The sequence below is a fragment of the Morchella importuna genome, assembly GCF_003444635.1.
Source record: "Morchella importuna strain M04M26 chromosome Unknown Morimp01GS033, whole genome shotgun sequence".
In the NCBI taxonomy this organism is placed as follows: Eukaryota; Fungi; Ascomycota; class Pezizomycetes; order Pezizales; family Morchellaceae; genus Morchella; species Morchella importuna.
In genome coordinates, this window is record NW_025763430.1 from 233,173 (window position 1) to 249,220 (window position 16,048).

Genomic DNA, 16,048 nt, shown 5'->3' on the forward strand with positions numbered 1-16,048 from the left:
ATCTCATTTAATTCTATATACAAGAAGCGTTCGACCCCAATCTCCTCCTCCCTTTCTCTCCGCGCACCGCCAACAACCATAACAGGTTTTCAAACAAAAAACAGGAAAGTGATAATAAGACCATAACAAACCCAATTATACGAAAATACACCATAACTACCCAGTAATCCAAGCCCTAACCCGTTTACCAAAGGAACAAAGACAGAAAACAGAAAAGAAGAAGGATCCAAAACAGAGGAATTAAAAGGGGGGGGAAAGAAGGAGGGGGGGGGGGGATTATTTGAGTTTCTAGTCGAAGCGTCTAATGATCTTCTGGCGCTTTTGGCGCTTTCCTGAGGCTGCGTGGTCGCGGAGGATACCGTCGGCGACGACGTCGGCGATGAGGTATGCAGACACTTGCGGATGGTTGCTGGCGGGGATGTCAGTATATGATTGATGCTTCAGCAGAATGCAAGGAGAGACTTACTTCATGACGACAGGGATAACACTGGTATCAGCGATTCTCAACCCATCAACACCGACAACACGGCCTTTGGAGTCGACAACCCTCATCTTGTCACCAGCCTTGCCCATTCTGAGGGTTCCCATGCCGTGGTAGCCCTGGTCGAGACCCTTGCTCTTCAACCAGTGCTCGATGCCCTTATCGGTCATATCGATACCATTGACATAGAAACCGCCGTTCTGCTCTGCCTTGAGGCGGTTCTCCTCAGCCTTCTCGGGCGAGTCCTGGATCCAAGCTGGGTCCTCGGCGCAGCCCTTGAACTCCATGCCGACAAAGTGAGCGGAGAGGGCCTTGGTCTTGAAGATCTCGACAGCCTTCTTGATGGTCTCGATACTGATGCGGACATCATAGGGGTGCGAAAAGTACTGAGGGTCGATGACAGGGGCGTCTGACGGGTTGGACGAGTTGAGGCTGATGGTTCCGCGTGCGAGATGGTTCTGGTGCAGGAGGAAGAGGCGGGCATACGAGTTAGGCGAGGTGCCTTCGGGGAAGTCCTTTCCGGGAGGCTTGTATCCAATAAGGTAGAAGATCTCGGTGTCGGGACGGCCCTTGTCCAGGAAGCGGGAGCGGTCCTCATCAGAGAGAGCCTGCCATTCGGGCCACTGCTCACGCTCTTCCTCGGTGAACTTAATGAAGGCAACACCAGCGGAGGCTCCGAATCGGGCCATCTCGCCTCGAGCTTCACCTTTGCCATTTTGGTAAGTATCGAGCCAAAGCTTCTTCTCGGCATCAACACGAGCGGGCTCAGAGAAGAGGAGGTTTCCGGTGGGGACTTGGAGATCCTGCTTGAAGATGGGATCGAGGAGGACGGTGGAGTGGTCGAGCATGTTCTTTCCGACATTGGGGGAGTCGTGGACAACCTTGATTCCAAGCTCCTGGAGATCGGCCTTAGGTCCAATACCGCTAAGGAGAAGGAGCTTTGGAGAGTCGATAAATCCGGCGGAAATGATAACCTCCTTCTTGGCAAAGACTAGCAGACTAAAATTAGAAAAATCTAGAGGGAGCAAGATTAAAAATTATAGGACTTACACTTGCGGCCTCCTTCGACCTGAACACCAATGGCAGTCTTATGGTCGAAAAGGATCTTCTCGACCTTGGTATCAGTTCTGACCTCGAGGTTTCTTGGGCGGATCAAACCGGTGCCAATATCGCCCTCCTCGTTGAGGCACTGAGTAGCTGACGAGACACGGGCACCCTTGTAGATTGCCATATTGACCAATCCAGCACCAATGTTCTGACCGCAGTTTGTGTCCAAGGCTCTGGGAATACCGGCTTCAACACAGCCGTCGATGAAGGAACCCATACCCGGGAGGGGGTTCGTTGGGAGAGTGTTGTGGATTGGGCCCATTGTACCATGGCTGGACATGTCCGGGGAAGCATATTTCTCGTAGGCCTTTGGCAAGCCCTTAGGGTCAAACGATTCCAACTACAACAGCGGCGCATTAGTACAGCTTCATTCGCGCAAACATCACAAGGAGACACAAACTCTCTTGATCCTCTCCCAGCCCTCGTTACTCCCATAGTTCTGGTCGCCGACAATCTCCGCCCATTCGTCGAAATCGCCCTTGTAGCCCTTGATCCAGGCCATATAGTTGAGGTTGCTGGTTCCGCCGAGGCCACGGCCTCTGTGGTACACCAGCACGCGGTCATCGAGGTGCTTCTGCGGAACAGTCTTATACATATAATTTGTGTCCGGCCTGGCCACATTCTCGGCGAAATTACCGGGAATGAGCGACTTCAGGTTCGGATTGTCGGCCGGATTGTTGGTGTTGTTGCTCAGTGTGTTCGGCCCGTTCTCCAGGAGGAGCACAGAAGGCGAATAGGGCGAGGTGGCGAGCTTGTGTGCAAGGTAGCCTCCGGCGGTACCGGCTGTTGGTTGTTAGATTATACGGATCCAATGAGAGAGAGCAACGGAACTTACCCCCGACGACAATGAAGTCATAGGATTCAGAATAAGCGGCGCTGAGGTGGATGTTCATTGTAGCGATCAATGCGCTGAGGAAATAGCCTGGGGACTTCATCGTAGAAGAAATAAGAAAAAGCAAATATCAGATCAGTCAGGTTTCACCAATCAAAAGACCGCTGCAGGAAGCAGGTACGAGGAAAAGCAAGAAAGTAGTGAGAAGTGAAGAATGAAAAACTTTGAATGCGGAGGGGGGAGAGCTCTCTTAAAAGCGAGTGAGTGGGGTAAGTAAAGAAAGTGCAGATAATTGAAAAGAATACATCTTGATACCGACAGTGACCAGATGGGACGGATGGACGGATGGACGGATCCATCAGTGAGGGGTAGGTAGTAGGTATCGAGGGATGAGGATGAACAGCTCAAAGCTGCATTTGCAGCGATGAAGCTACACCAAAGGAGCGAATAGAACAAAGAGATAATACAAAATCCATCTGAAACCCGCAGCAGCAGCGTACAGCGGCGACCGGATGAACATTGCAAATACCATAAATCCCTTCTGGACGAGAGAAATGAAAGGAGAAAAAAAAAAAGTGACCAGCTCATACTTACAGTCGGGGTTTAGCTACTAGCTAGCAAAGATACCTAGAATGGTATGCTATGTAGTATGCTATTATGCCACTTCTTTCTTTCACTTCCGTAAACAGTCAAATACGTAATCGCCGAAGCTGTAGACGCCCACGACAGCACTTCTTGCTTCTATGATATTGAAAATAGAAATGGTGGCGCGCGATAACGATAAGTGAAGTTCGAATTCTAGACCTCTCAATGTTCCACCGAAAAGGTCTCTCATGCGGCGAGAAACAAGTACCTCGTCTCAATCAATCAATCAAAACGATTCGAAATTTCAAAGGCGTTGTCCACGACCTGAAAAATATGATGACTGGTCAAAAAAAGGCCCTCAAGATCTATGATCGATATGCCTAAAGCAGCAGATTACTGATCAGCTGCAGTGTCCATTTCATAAATCCGGGGAAAGAATTGGTCCCATGAGGCACAAGCGGGCTGGACAAGGTCAGGGAAGTAGCTTGCTGATTCGATCAACGCAAGGTACCTAGTGACCCCAGGCGGTGGGTTCTCTCTCTTAGCTACATACATACCTGCGAGAAGTTTTGGATCGGGACAGTTGCAGCGCGAGAAAAAAACGCACACCCAATGTTTTGCTTTTATTTCTATTTTGGCGGGCTCGCCGGGTTGTTAATGCCTGTTGTGGGTGATGATGAGGCCGGCGAGACCGGGGGGATAGGTCTCCGTGGTATCGTCCGTCGTGGGGCAATGAAGCGCAGGTGGACAAGCGCAGTAGTCTGGGTATGCACTTCGTAGATAGAGGAAGATTCGTGCTTTCTAGTCAGAGGTTTGTCAGTTCTTTAGGAACGTAGAAGCTAGAAGGCCCTCTTGATGTTTTTTTTTCCCTTCAAACACGTTCAAGATGCTCTCCTCGGAATCAACATCTAAATCCAGGATTCAAGGGGCCGTTTATGTACCCTCAGCAGAGCGTCCAAACTTACTCGAGAGGGGGATCAGTATCAAAAAAAAAAAAAAGGTTCTTCAGCGTGAATTCCAAGACACCAATCCTAGCAAATAAAGACCGTGCTGAATACTGTTTCTGCGAGGCCCTCTCTTATTCCCCCACCCCCGCGGGAAACCTTGGTAACTTCCTCGTGTGGCTTTGATTCACTTTGGTGTTTTGCGATCAGTTCCTCCTAGGCCGCAACTAGCAAAAGAAAGAAAATGCCAGGCGAAAAAAACACGAGGAGGGCTTGTGTCCAAGCGTTCCGTATAATTGATGATATCGACCCTGTCGTACCCCCCCCTCTTGTTCCTCCTGACTTGGATTTAGGACGAAGACCGCGATTATTGAGCTACCCCGACAAGAACCTTGAGCAGGTAAAGCAGGGGATAGAGAGGCTTTTTGTAAGACCTCAGGCCCTCCAGAGGAGATTTCCTTAGATAAAGTTGACCAGTATTTTATCACTTGGTACAAATCCTGTCAGCTGCGGAGGCCACTCGTCTTTGATGATAGACCAATCCCACATAGGCTGTTGAAGCTAGAGAGGCATATATCTCCCCTCCATTATACCCCCAGTTTACATGTAGCCTACATGACTTTGGAACCTAAGAAAGGAGAGGAATAATGGCAAAATCCGATCTGGAGAAATCCGTTAGCCATATTCAGCGCGGAGCATGCTGGCCTGCGAGGGGGAAGGCCTAAAAAGGAAGACATCGTAAGAGAACCGTGTAGAGTAGAGTACGAGCACGTCAGATGTCAATCAGTGGGTTCGGTTGACTGAGACATACCTACCAGTGTAGAGTACCTGTGCCCATGGAGTAACTACCAATAGACAATAGGTACCCTATCCATTGTCTCCTCCTCCTTCCACCGGCCACCCCCTCCCAATTAATGGCACGGACTTCCCAGGTACTCGGTACATTGCAACAAACAAAAACAATACGTTTCCTCATCCCTGCCCCGCCTACTCCCGTACCAACGAAATGCTCCTAGTCCAACAAATAGTAGACGTCTACTGCTTCATGTGTCTAAAGCTCTTTGCATGATTTCAAAAGTGTTCGCATTAAGTGGATTTTGCACTTTTCTATGCAGGTTCACATATGACTTTCACCCCTGAAGATTGGTCTGTCGGCTCCGCAAGCAGCTGCCTTTATCACACCTGTCAAGCTGCCAATAATAGCGGTCCATTTCAGAAGTTATCCAGATCGGGAACAAATAAGTACGGCGCTAACACTGAAAGTATTTTGTGTGTGTTGTGCCAGTTTGAATACTCTGCGATGAGTCTACATGTATTTACACTGCTCCCCGCCCTCTCACAACCCACGACACCCGCCCCCACATTCATACCCGGTAATATTTCGCCTATTTTCATGAAAGATATACAATACAATATGCTCGAGCAGGTACTCCTCACATATTCTCGGCAGGTAGGTACGCCAAAGTATTTTCTTTTTTTTTCGCCTACTAGTATGGAATTTGATTCGTGAATCAAATTGAGCCCTGGAACATCGGCGAATAAAGTATCATTATTTCCTACAGGCGGAAAGGCTCCGGTTATAAACTCCTCCGAGAAACCCTTCTTATTAGTTACCCACACCACATATGCATACATGAATGTATGATCATTTCCTTTTTGGGACTACCTTTTTGGGACTACCTTTTTTTTTTTTTTTTTTTGGAGTAGGTACTCTATCATAAGGCAGAGTTGAGGAGACTCCTAGGAAGTAGGTAGGGCAAGTGGAGTTATTGCAGGAAATACCTAGAGGGACCAAACCGTATGATTCCACTCAACTCAAGAGCAGCAAATAAGTACCCTCTCGAGTAGCTCAGTAAGTCTTAAGACTACTGTAAAGTAGCGTTAACGTCCCATCTCAAACGTTGATGACTAGGGAGATTATGTTGATAAAAGAGAGACTCGAAGTGGGTGTCTGCAGATATTGCTTCCCCTCTTCTCGGTTCCCAGCCCATTTCTCATCCCATCCATCCCACTCTTAATGAGCATCCCATGTAGGTACATACATACATACATACATACAACATACATGTACCCAAGTAGAGTAAAGTACTCTAGATGCTCTGAAGTAAAAAACCACGTTGTTAAGAACCTCGATTGAACCAAAGACGCTCCGTTGGTGCGTGATATTCAGTCACATCGGTACTAGTGGATCAGTAGACAGTTATGCATCGTTAGGGAAATGATCCCACTTAACCTTGAGTAGATATCTGTGCCGCAGCACTGCAGGGGTCAATGCCACCTTCCACCCCAACCAACTTCTTAACATCTCAGACGATCACTCGGATTCATTCCTAACGTCATTTATTCTAATGCATGGCTGATAATGGTAGAACACTGCCACTGGCGGACAACGGATTTGACAACGGATTCGACAACGAGCTTCCCGATGGACTGATTAGCACCCCGATGGACTGATTGGAACCCCGATGGACTGATTGGAACCCCTGCTCGCCGGCATTATCAGACCGCTAGATAGACTGTGGACCAGTTTACTTAGATAGCGTTTCCACTATAGCACTTGATGAGATAGGTATATACTTTCTCGATCTCCTGAGGCATGTGCCTGTGTACTCGTACTTTCGTGACGTTTGTAAAAGGAACCACTATTGCATAGTAGTGCATACCATACAAATACGCGCCAAGTCCACAATTTAGTATGGTATGCAATAGCGGTTCCTTTTACAAACGTCACGAAAATACGAGTAGAGTAGGTAGAAAAAAGGTCAAACCATGTCGGTACGGATAGCATCCGGGCGTCCGTACAATACCTGCCTGATTTCCCAGTGGGTTCTGGCGATTGTATGTACCTATTTTGACTTCGCCCCTTCTAAACCTCGACTCCGCGTTGGCCCATCCTAATTATTTCCACTATGAGTGGATGCGACGGCCCAGGGATATCAAAACTTTGGACAAACTTGCATGTAGGTATGCTACCGTAACCAGTTTTAAGACTGAAAGACAGCCGCCGGCGGGTAGAGACAGAACATTGTTGGGCTTCTCTGAGTGGTGGCGTAATGATAGAGCTGGCATGCCTTAACACGTCGCATTATGATAGCCCGATATAGTTGGATGAAGAAACGATTTTTAAATATCTGGATGTAAAACTTAGGAAGAACAAATCTTCATCACCGACATTGTCTACTAGTAGCACTAGCGGATAGCTTTGTTTGGGGACCTTAAGAGATAGCAAGACCTATGGCGCGAGAAGGCATAGGGGGTGGGTGTGTCAACTTCAGAGGAACTTTTTTTGCATGGGAATTAGAGAAAATTCCACCGTTGGGCTAGGCGTTAGTACCATTATGGGAGTAGATCTCCCAATTTCTATAGATTGATTGGCTGCAAACGCCGAAGTTTACACACCTACCCACCATAGCTTCTCGAGCCATAGTTCGAGGATAATCCGCCTAAGGTCGTCTCTAATGTAGCCGGCGCGTCAATCGCTATTCGCGGATATTGGGGGGAGTGGTCGCTTGATTCTACCGTCTTGGGATTCTAGGCCACGATTAGCGAGGGTCCCCTCAATTGCGAATGCCAATTGCTGCTCTAAAGATCCTTCTATGATCTGAATTTGTATCAGGCGGGTATTGTCTCATCGGGCTCAGTGCAAAGCACTTGCCTACGCCACTTCCTTAATCTATGCGTCCAAGAACCTAGATTACTCAACTGTCGCCGCTTCCGCTTATCGGAGATCATTAGCTTCCTAGAATATATATAAAGTGCATGAAAGTGACGTGGATTATCGGGTCATTCCCTACTAACTGGTCCTCTACACAGTCCAGTCGCAACTCGATACGCTGGACTGCCAAGATTCTGAGAATTCCATATACGGGATAGTAAATGTTCATTGTACTCGCGTCTAGGATAAAGAACCAGAACATGCAAATGCCTAGTTTGTATGGCAGCTCAGCGCCACTCCATACAAATAATCCCTGCTTTCTCACTTGCATGTTCTGGTTCTTTTTCCCTGACGCGAGTACTCTACTCTAGTCTTGTAAGAAAATAAAATTCCCAGGCGATATAGTACGGGACAGTAAGGTACCTGGGGTACCGTTATTTCTCGAGCAATCCACTATATCCGTAGAGGCAGATGGTAAATCCGGGCCAAAGAGAGAAAGGCTCGGCGCATATGCAGATAGGTGCATGCATGTATATATATAATTATTCTCCATATGCTATAAATTCTACAGACTCGTTCTCATCATGTTCTATATCTACATCTGCAAAATCAAGAGAAACGGGTAGAGTTGCGGGTAGTGATCCAGATAGTTTCCAGTCGCCAATTTCTATACTTTTGAACCCCTTAATATCCAACTCTTCATCCTGGCTGCCATCTGCAGCGAGAGAAAGACCCACTTTACGGAAGACCCTTCTAATCAATTCATCCTTTTCAACTGCAAAGAGATACCAAGCGTCCCCAACACTCCATGTAGTAAGTATCCGTCGATCACTAACAGTCCATTTTTCAACCTTCTCCAAACTCTCACAGTCCCTGATTGCTTCTTCTGTCAATGTACGTATATATTCTTTAAGAGGTTTGTTAATTGAGACATCGAGAGGCTGCACTAAGCTAGTGCATCCAGCGGGGATCAGAGTTGGTGTAATTTGTTTTGATCGTAAGATTTCAAGGACGGCAGGAGTCTTATGGGATGTACAGAGGTCCATAGCAAATAGTGAAGGTTTGCCATTCAATGCCGGAATCAAATACATTTCAATATATTTGATGAACAGAACCTCGGTCATGTATGCAGTATCGTTGAACTCAACAAGAACACCCGGATGGTATTTGGCTTGTTCTTTGCCTAATCTTTTGCCTTGTCCATGGAATATAATCATAGGCGGTATTCTATTGACCCCATCCGCAAAGATGCACAGTACGAGACTTGCCTGTCTCTTATCCCAGCCGCTTCTTGTTTCTTTAACCCATATAGTTTTGTCTCCTATTAGATTATAGGTTCTACCGGATAAGTACTCGAAAGGGATTGGTGTTTCATCAAGATTGCAGATGTTTGCGAGATCATATCGGTTTTGACGTCGAATAAAACCTCCACCAACAGGTACACGGTGTGAGTAAAAGGCGTAAGGATCAAATTGGGAATTGCGGCGATTAAATTGTAGCCAGCTGATAATCAAATTACGGTAATCCTCGGGAATTTTCTGAGCAGTTTTGGTGATACATCGAAGACTGATACGGTACCGTCCCAAAAAACGAGCAAACCAGCCATTGGAAAAGCGGAAAAGTGATAGCTGAGTACCAACGGAAGGGAATAGCTTTCGAAAAATCTCATCTGAATGCAATCTAAACCAACCACGACGAACAGCTTGACCTTTTTCTCTGCACTCCAAAAACAAGCAGTACAATTGTCGTTCTAGCTCAGGCCATTTACAGATCGTATGTTGTAAGTGTACAGTGCGTGCTGAACTACCTTTAGCTACCAATTCTATTTGGTCTTGCTTTCTCACCCAGTCACTCAACGTACGTTGAGGAATACCGAACAGAAGTGATGCCTCCGCCTGTGTTGGTGGACGAAATTTACCACTAGTAGCTAGAGGTATGCGATGATGATAGAGGAACACCAAAGCCCGTATCTTCTGCTTCTGGCTCCATGAACGCTCTTGTTTCCGAATTGGTTGGATTCCATTTGATTTAAGGACCCGGTCCTTGATTGACTTAGGTTTTGGTCCTGGACGGACCCGGACATGATGTTTAACGGCATTCTGTTCACTTGCTGAAAGTTGAGTAAGTCTCGCCATGATTGTTCCTAACTACAATAACTACGGACAGATCTACCTATGTATCATGGCCGCGGACTCATTACTCTCCAACGCATACCTTGTCCTGCACCTATCTGCATATGCGCCGAGCCTTTCTCTCTTTGGTCCGGATTTACCATCTGCCTCTACGGATATAGTGGATTGCTCGAGAAATAACGGTATTGGGTTCCGGCCGTCAACTGTATGATAGTTAGCCACCCAATCACATGAACAAGTCAACCCAAACAACCCAAACAACCCAACCCTCAACTCAACCCACACTACGTGACAGTGGATCCCATGACAACCTCTCTGTCCCCGGCGTGAGAACTTTCAGCGTTAGCCCCAGGCAATGTCGGTATAATATGGCTATATCATAGCGGACTAGGATTGAGGACGTCTCATATCTGTCGATGCTTATATCTCGTCCCTCAGGTAAAGATTGATTGTCATAACCTACTTAGATTATGTACTTTGAGCAGTTTCAGGTTTTTAAGAGCGGGTTTCTCCTCAAAATATGTACGCCGATTCTTTCACATGCATGTAGGAATAGTGTCAGTCACATGTCTGAAGCACTCTTCTGGCCGAAAATTTATACCTTCAAACTTTCCTGTAAAATAACCCTCACAAAATAAACTTTTGAATCCTAAATGGCTTACCTTCAAGCAAAAACAATATTTCCATATAAAGCAATGTTTCCGGGCGTTTTGATCGGGGTGCCGATTGTATGATCGTTTTTCAGAGACATGCACAATCCAACAAATATAAGGGAATTGTGTAGCCCATGTATGAAAGAATTCGACCCATACATGATACGGTAAATGCCTCTGACACCAACAGTTTATATATTATATTTAGTAAATACTTCTTTTACTCCATATATGTTCTCACACGGAGTTGATAGAGGCCTTGGCATTTTCTCTACTTTTACCTATTAAACATCCGCTATAGGCATAATGGTACTCTTTGGGAAGTCTTTGGACTCTATTCTGGTCGCGTTTCGCATATTTTAGGAATTAATTCAGCAAGACTTGGAGTTGAGTTAGTACTTGTTTTCTATAAAAATTAAACCCCACTTTAAGATGGGATGCACACATTTTGGTATCCAAGTTGTACCACATTTGGCAGTAAAATCTTTGTAAACTTATAAGAGCTGATGATTTGCCCTGTTTGAGACCCTCAGGTGATCAAGTACCCACCTCCGAAACATCTCCGCGCGTAGAACCGCTGCCCCTATGTTCTTTCTCCGAAAGACATTATGTACTCCAGAAGGACTCACCTCTCTGTTCGTCTGTGTAATTGGTATCACGGTTTGTGTAACACGGTTGGCAAGCCTCTCCCATGGCTTAAGGTGTCAGACAAGTTGAAGTTCCAGAATAGCCGTCCGACCTCCTGAAATTGAGACCGAGCGTCGACTTCGACCTGAACCAGTTCTTGCTCCATGTCAAATGTTCCATGTACGGCTATCACAGCTAGCTGCCAAAAATGATTGCTTGTTGAGGAACAGGGTTGAAGAAGAACTACATAAGAATATTTAACATATAAGTTATCCTGTATTTTGCTAAATTCCATTGGCCCATATTTCTGTTCGTTAGCATGATTTCAGTTCTATTTATCATCAAATAACTTTATCAGTTTGAGTGATACCTTGTGACTCGGGCCGTTGAAATTTTTGTTTTTCATCCACCAATCGTTCCCCCACACGCTACCGCCCCGATAGCTGGCTTTAATTTCCCAGTAGAGTACGGCAGCATGCACTCTATGTACTCGGGTCTTTCCATTGATTTCCGCGGGTATCCCGGTATTGGTCCGATTATGTTTCACCGACCTAACAGAATCCTATTAACGTTGTGGCTAGATTCGGTAATTGTGCTCGTTTAAAGACAAGGGGGTTATGTAGGTACGCACGGGCACGGTCTCTCAAGTGCAAATAAAACAAATCATGAACCATTGTTCTCACTTTTATGGAACATGCCCTTCGATACGAATCCATCGTTTTCGAGCACGTAGCTAATATGTATGCCAAATATATATGCATATCACGCTTACAACTTCTCAATTGTTCTCTTCTCTAATTGCACTTTTACATACTTTTTTGGTTCCCTGGTTATCCTGTTTAAAGCCAAGCATTTGCGGTCACATAGGCCACTATTCAAGGTCACGGTCTTCATTGTCGGTTTCGGATTTACTTATTACCGGTACGGCGGTGTAATTACTCGAGCTTAGGCTATGTTGGCTCATGCTCTAATTCAGCAGAGAGCGGGAGTGGCTTGCAAACTTACTTACCAGATATAGACAAGTAATTCAACACCCCCAGCGAGATTGTGTTACCCACAGATTAATTCTATTGGTTACTTATTACTAAGAAGGATCCGTTATAGTAAACCGTTCGGGACCACTGCATGACTCATAGGCCTATCAGTATGCTTTAATATTCTAACGTCCCGCATGCGTCAACCGATAGAAAACATACCGCAGCTTTACCATAAATTCTACTATTGGACAAAGCGGGTTTAGATGTCAAACCTGTCCTTAGTATCATCGTTGGGTCGCTCTTCTAGTTCTATCTGGGTACTGCTGGCTTATCGCTTTCTTTCTGAATTGTCAATCTTGAATTATAGCAGTGAGGAATATGATCTTAGTACATGGACTGAATCGATACGTGTAGTTTGCTGGATAGGATGAAATTTTAGGGGTAATGAGTCCAGTAGTTGATGCATGGGAGGCAGCGTCCATATATAGAAAGAAGGATGCTGGTCGTTAATTCCGTCGTAAGACGTCATTCAGGATGAAATAAGCACATGTCGCAGTAGTATATAGTACTATCAAACCAAATAGTGTCATTCTATCCTAGATTATAAATTGCGCTCGTGATCCGGACGTAGTATTCATACATATAATACACATCAAAGGACCCAAATTCTAAAAAATGAAAATGAAAATGAAAAGAAAATGAAAAGAAAATGAAAAAATGAAGAAATTCACAGGTTTATTCAAATGCTCGAGCGCCCATAATACCACGAATTCGATAAGTTAAATACTTGTATTCCGCAGTTGTGCAAGCTGGGTTCATTTGATCTCGAGAGACCCCACCCCCCCCCCATGGCCCACACCCCCACCCCTTTACGATTTTTGAGTCAATCAGGCTGCGCTATTCATCGGCTATAGAGCCAGCGATACACATAGGATCAGGTGCCCAATAAATCTCACAGTCGTTGATAGAAAAAAACAGTTATAATTAATCACCTCAAAATATCTTCACAAGCTTAAATCCCACTACAGGTAGTTAACTGTGACTATCCGTCTATACAGGGCGCTATTATATGATATTAGACTTTGTAACTCTAGTTATAGTAGTTGCAAATTCGTTTCGCACTAGCAAGCATTTTGAATCATTAGAAATCACTCGAACATCTAAAATTTGTGTCATGAAGCTCTTGGCATTTCTACAAGAGAGAGTACGTGCCGGATTATCGACCGTGACCCTTACAAACATATGTATGTACTGTATATGTAGCTACATGTAATGTTTATACCTACGTATATTAGTGCTAGCTTGGTCAGTTTTATAAAGTTAATTCACCGATTTAGAGTTTATAAGAGACTGCAATGTACACGTACACTAGGCCAGCAAATACGTATACCCAATATGAATTAATTCTCTACATCACATTCATTACTATAGCTTCTTCCCCTCTTTTATATAGTAACTCGAATCACGATCTCATCGCCAGCCAATCTTTACTGAACTGATAATATTTTACCTCCTACCCATACCACTCCATAGTATCACACAGCCAGTGGCGCGATATAAACACGGCCTTAAGCTTGGGTGTAGGTAAATCAAAAAATACCCTCAGAAAGGACACGTACAGTTTAGTCCCTCAAGAAACTCTAGCTCTATATGAGGCATATATGTCCATGTTCATTGACACGTCACGATGAGTACGTAGAGTGCCTTTCAAAAGCATGTGAAGCTCTGCACGCAAGGCATGGCCACAGAGTATCTTCGTACTGATACTTCCCACAGTGGAGTAAGAGGGACGGGAAGCTGAGCGGAAGGGAACCTAATCCTCTCCGAGATATGTCGGGCATATGCGCATACACTGACGATTGAACAGCCTCCGATAGTCCCCGAAAACAGCTCGCACCCCACTGTTTATAAATAACTTTCTGAAACCTTTGGATTCAGCTAGACGGTACTTCTTGCACTACAGGGTCATAGCCGATATGGTCAGCTTATATCCTACACTGGGGGACTAACACCCGGATCATCAAAAAGACTTGTGGGTGGCCTAAGCTGGCCAATTGCAACCAGGAATGATCCATAATTCCGAAGCTTCTCTGAGTGGTTCAATGCCAATTATCAGGAAATCCCAAAGACCATCAATCCGCTAAGATTTCTAAAGGCTCAAGGGACAATCACATCTGATCCACGTAGGTAGGGTTCAGTCCGATTTTAGGTGGCCATACGTAGGAGTTGTTTCATACCAGGCCGTCTTCTGATGATAAACGTTGAAACCTAATAACGTACACAAGTACTTATCTACGTGATCATATATCTAGCATTGAACAACGTGATAATAACGTACCTTGAAAAACAGGGAATGCACGCAGGCAAATGAGTCCCGAAGTATGCTTACATCTCGACGTACGGAATGTGATACTACTCCGCTTCCTCACTGTCATGTTATGAAGCTGATCTTCAGTTGCCTTTAGTCGCTCGCTTATTTCCCCGGATAGTTCAGATATATCTCTCAACGGCTCCGCGTAACCAAACTTCGAATTCAGGAGCTAGGATATCATCGACTAGGCTTCCACGTCCAAATAACAAAACAAAACCAAATACAGGGAACTCTCACCCGGTATTCCACGATCTCGACATACTAAACGGTACCAGAGAAACTCGTGATAATATTCGAGTGGCCTAGGTCAAGGATGATCATTGCTGATATGATATAACAGCCGACAGGCAGCAGGTAACAGGGAACGTAAGTCTAAGGCTCCTTCCAGTATACCCACCTCAAATCTATGCTGCAATAAACTCTCTGTATTCACGGCTCTTAAAACTCCTTGGTAGATTCATTGCAAATGGCATAACTAGAGATTGAGGTCTAGATATCCAACTTACTAAACCGAAATAAACGTATGTAGGGACGGAAAAGGTCATTTGCATCACCGGAGACTCCCTTGTGATAGAGTTGGACAGAAAATTGTGCTTCAAATCCTATAGACCACAGTACAGTGTACGCAATGGGCCTTTTTCTTTCAAGGATATATCGACATGGAATGCAATTATATAAGAATAATTCGGGGAAAATACAATCCCTGATCATTGACACAGTTATCCAGGTCAAAAACATCGGATCTACTCTGCATACGAATAATCAAATAAGAAAGTCTCGCTCAGTATTCCGTAGGTCAGAAAGAATCCGCGTGGATACAGCGGGTTAGTGACTTGATTCACGAGAAGAGGATTTTCGAGACCTACAGAGGCTACGATAACAATTGGACTCGGCAAAAAAACATTTGCGCAGAAATTCACGAAACTCAGGGCAAAACTTCTTTTGGTCTACCTCACAAACCTAAAAGTCAACCTCCATGTAAAGTTGAAACATGATCTTCGAGGTCCTTGGGCATATCCTAGCCAATCGGCGGCAAGATCATCGCAGAGTCAAGGTTGCTCTACTCCGCAGCCGGAGGATCTACGGTTTCTTTTCATGCTGTTTCAGCAGTGACTCTAGAGAAAGGTTATCTGATTATTTACCGAGAACTCAGTTATGTATGGCCCCTATTCTCGGCGTTTGTTTTTCCCGTGGATTAACTATTTACCTCATATCTGAGGATCGTTACATGTCTAATTTTTTCCCCTTAGCCAAGTTTTTTTCATTGGAGAATTGGCATGGAATTTAATGAACTATTTTTACAATATTTAACCACGACGACAACGGTTTTCAAACATAGAAATATATCACTCAGATGAGTACGCACAGTGTTATCTTTGACGATATCAAAACCGTTGCCTCCAGCTCCGCTCTCCGTCCGTTTCCGTACCTCCAAAACCCTATTCGCTAAAATGGCTATCTTACATGTCCATGGCTCACTACCCGCTGCAATGCTAGGGCGGAGGTGATACTTCGAACACTTCCCCACAATCAATGGTATTTGGTGTTGATATGGCGCTAACTAGCTGGCTTCCGGGGTTATGAAAACCGGCAAGGACTATCCCGGGATCATCGGTAGATCACAATTCTAAGCCAGTAGAGATCCGAGAGTCACGGCAGCGGTATCCTCGAGGCTCACTACCTC

General features: G+C 45.2%; 1 protein-coding gene across 1 annotated transcript; it reads right to left on the reverse strand.

Moving 5' to 3' along the window:
- Positions 1-288: 288 nt before the first annotated feature.
- On the reverse strand, positions 289-2,523 carry LAJ45_08997 (uncharacterized protein; the record flags this gene model as incomplete). The annotated part of the gene is made up of 5 exons (XM_046118545.1): positions 289-409; positions 467-1,472; positions 1,532-1,928; positions 1,989-2,371; positions 2,424-2,523. The coding sequence occupies 5 exons, from the start codon at positions 2,521-2,523 to the stop codon at positions 289-291; spliced, it is 2,007 nt and encodes a 668-aa protein (XP_045968222.1).
- Between the last annotated feature and the right edge of the window lie 13,525 nt (positions 2,524-16,048).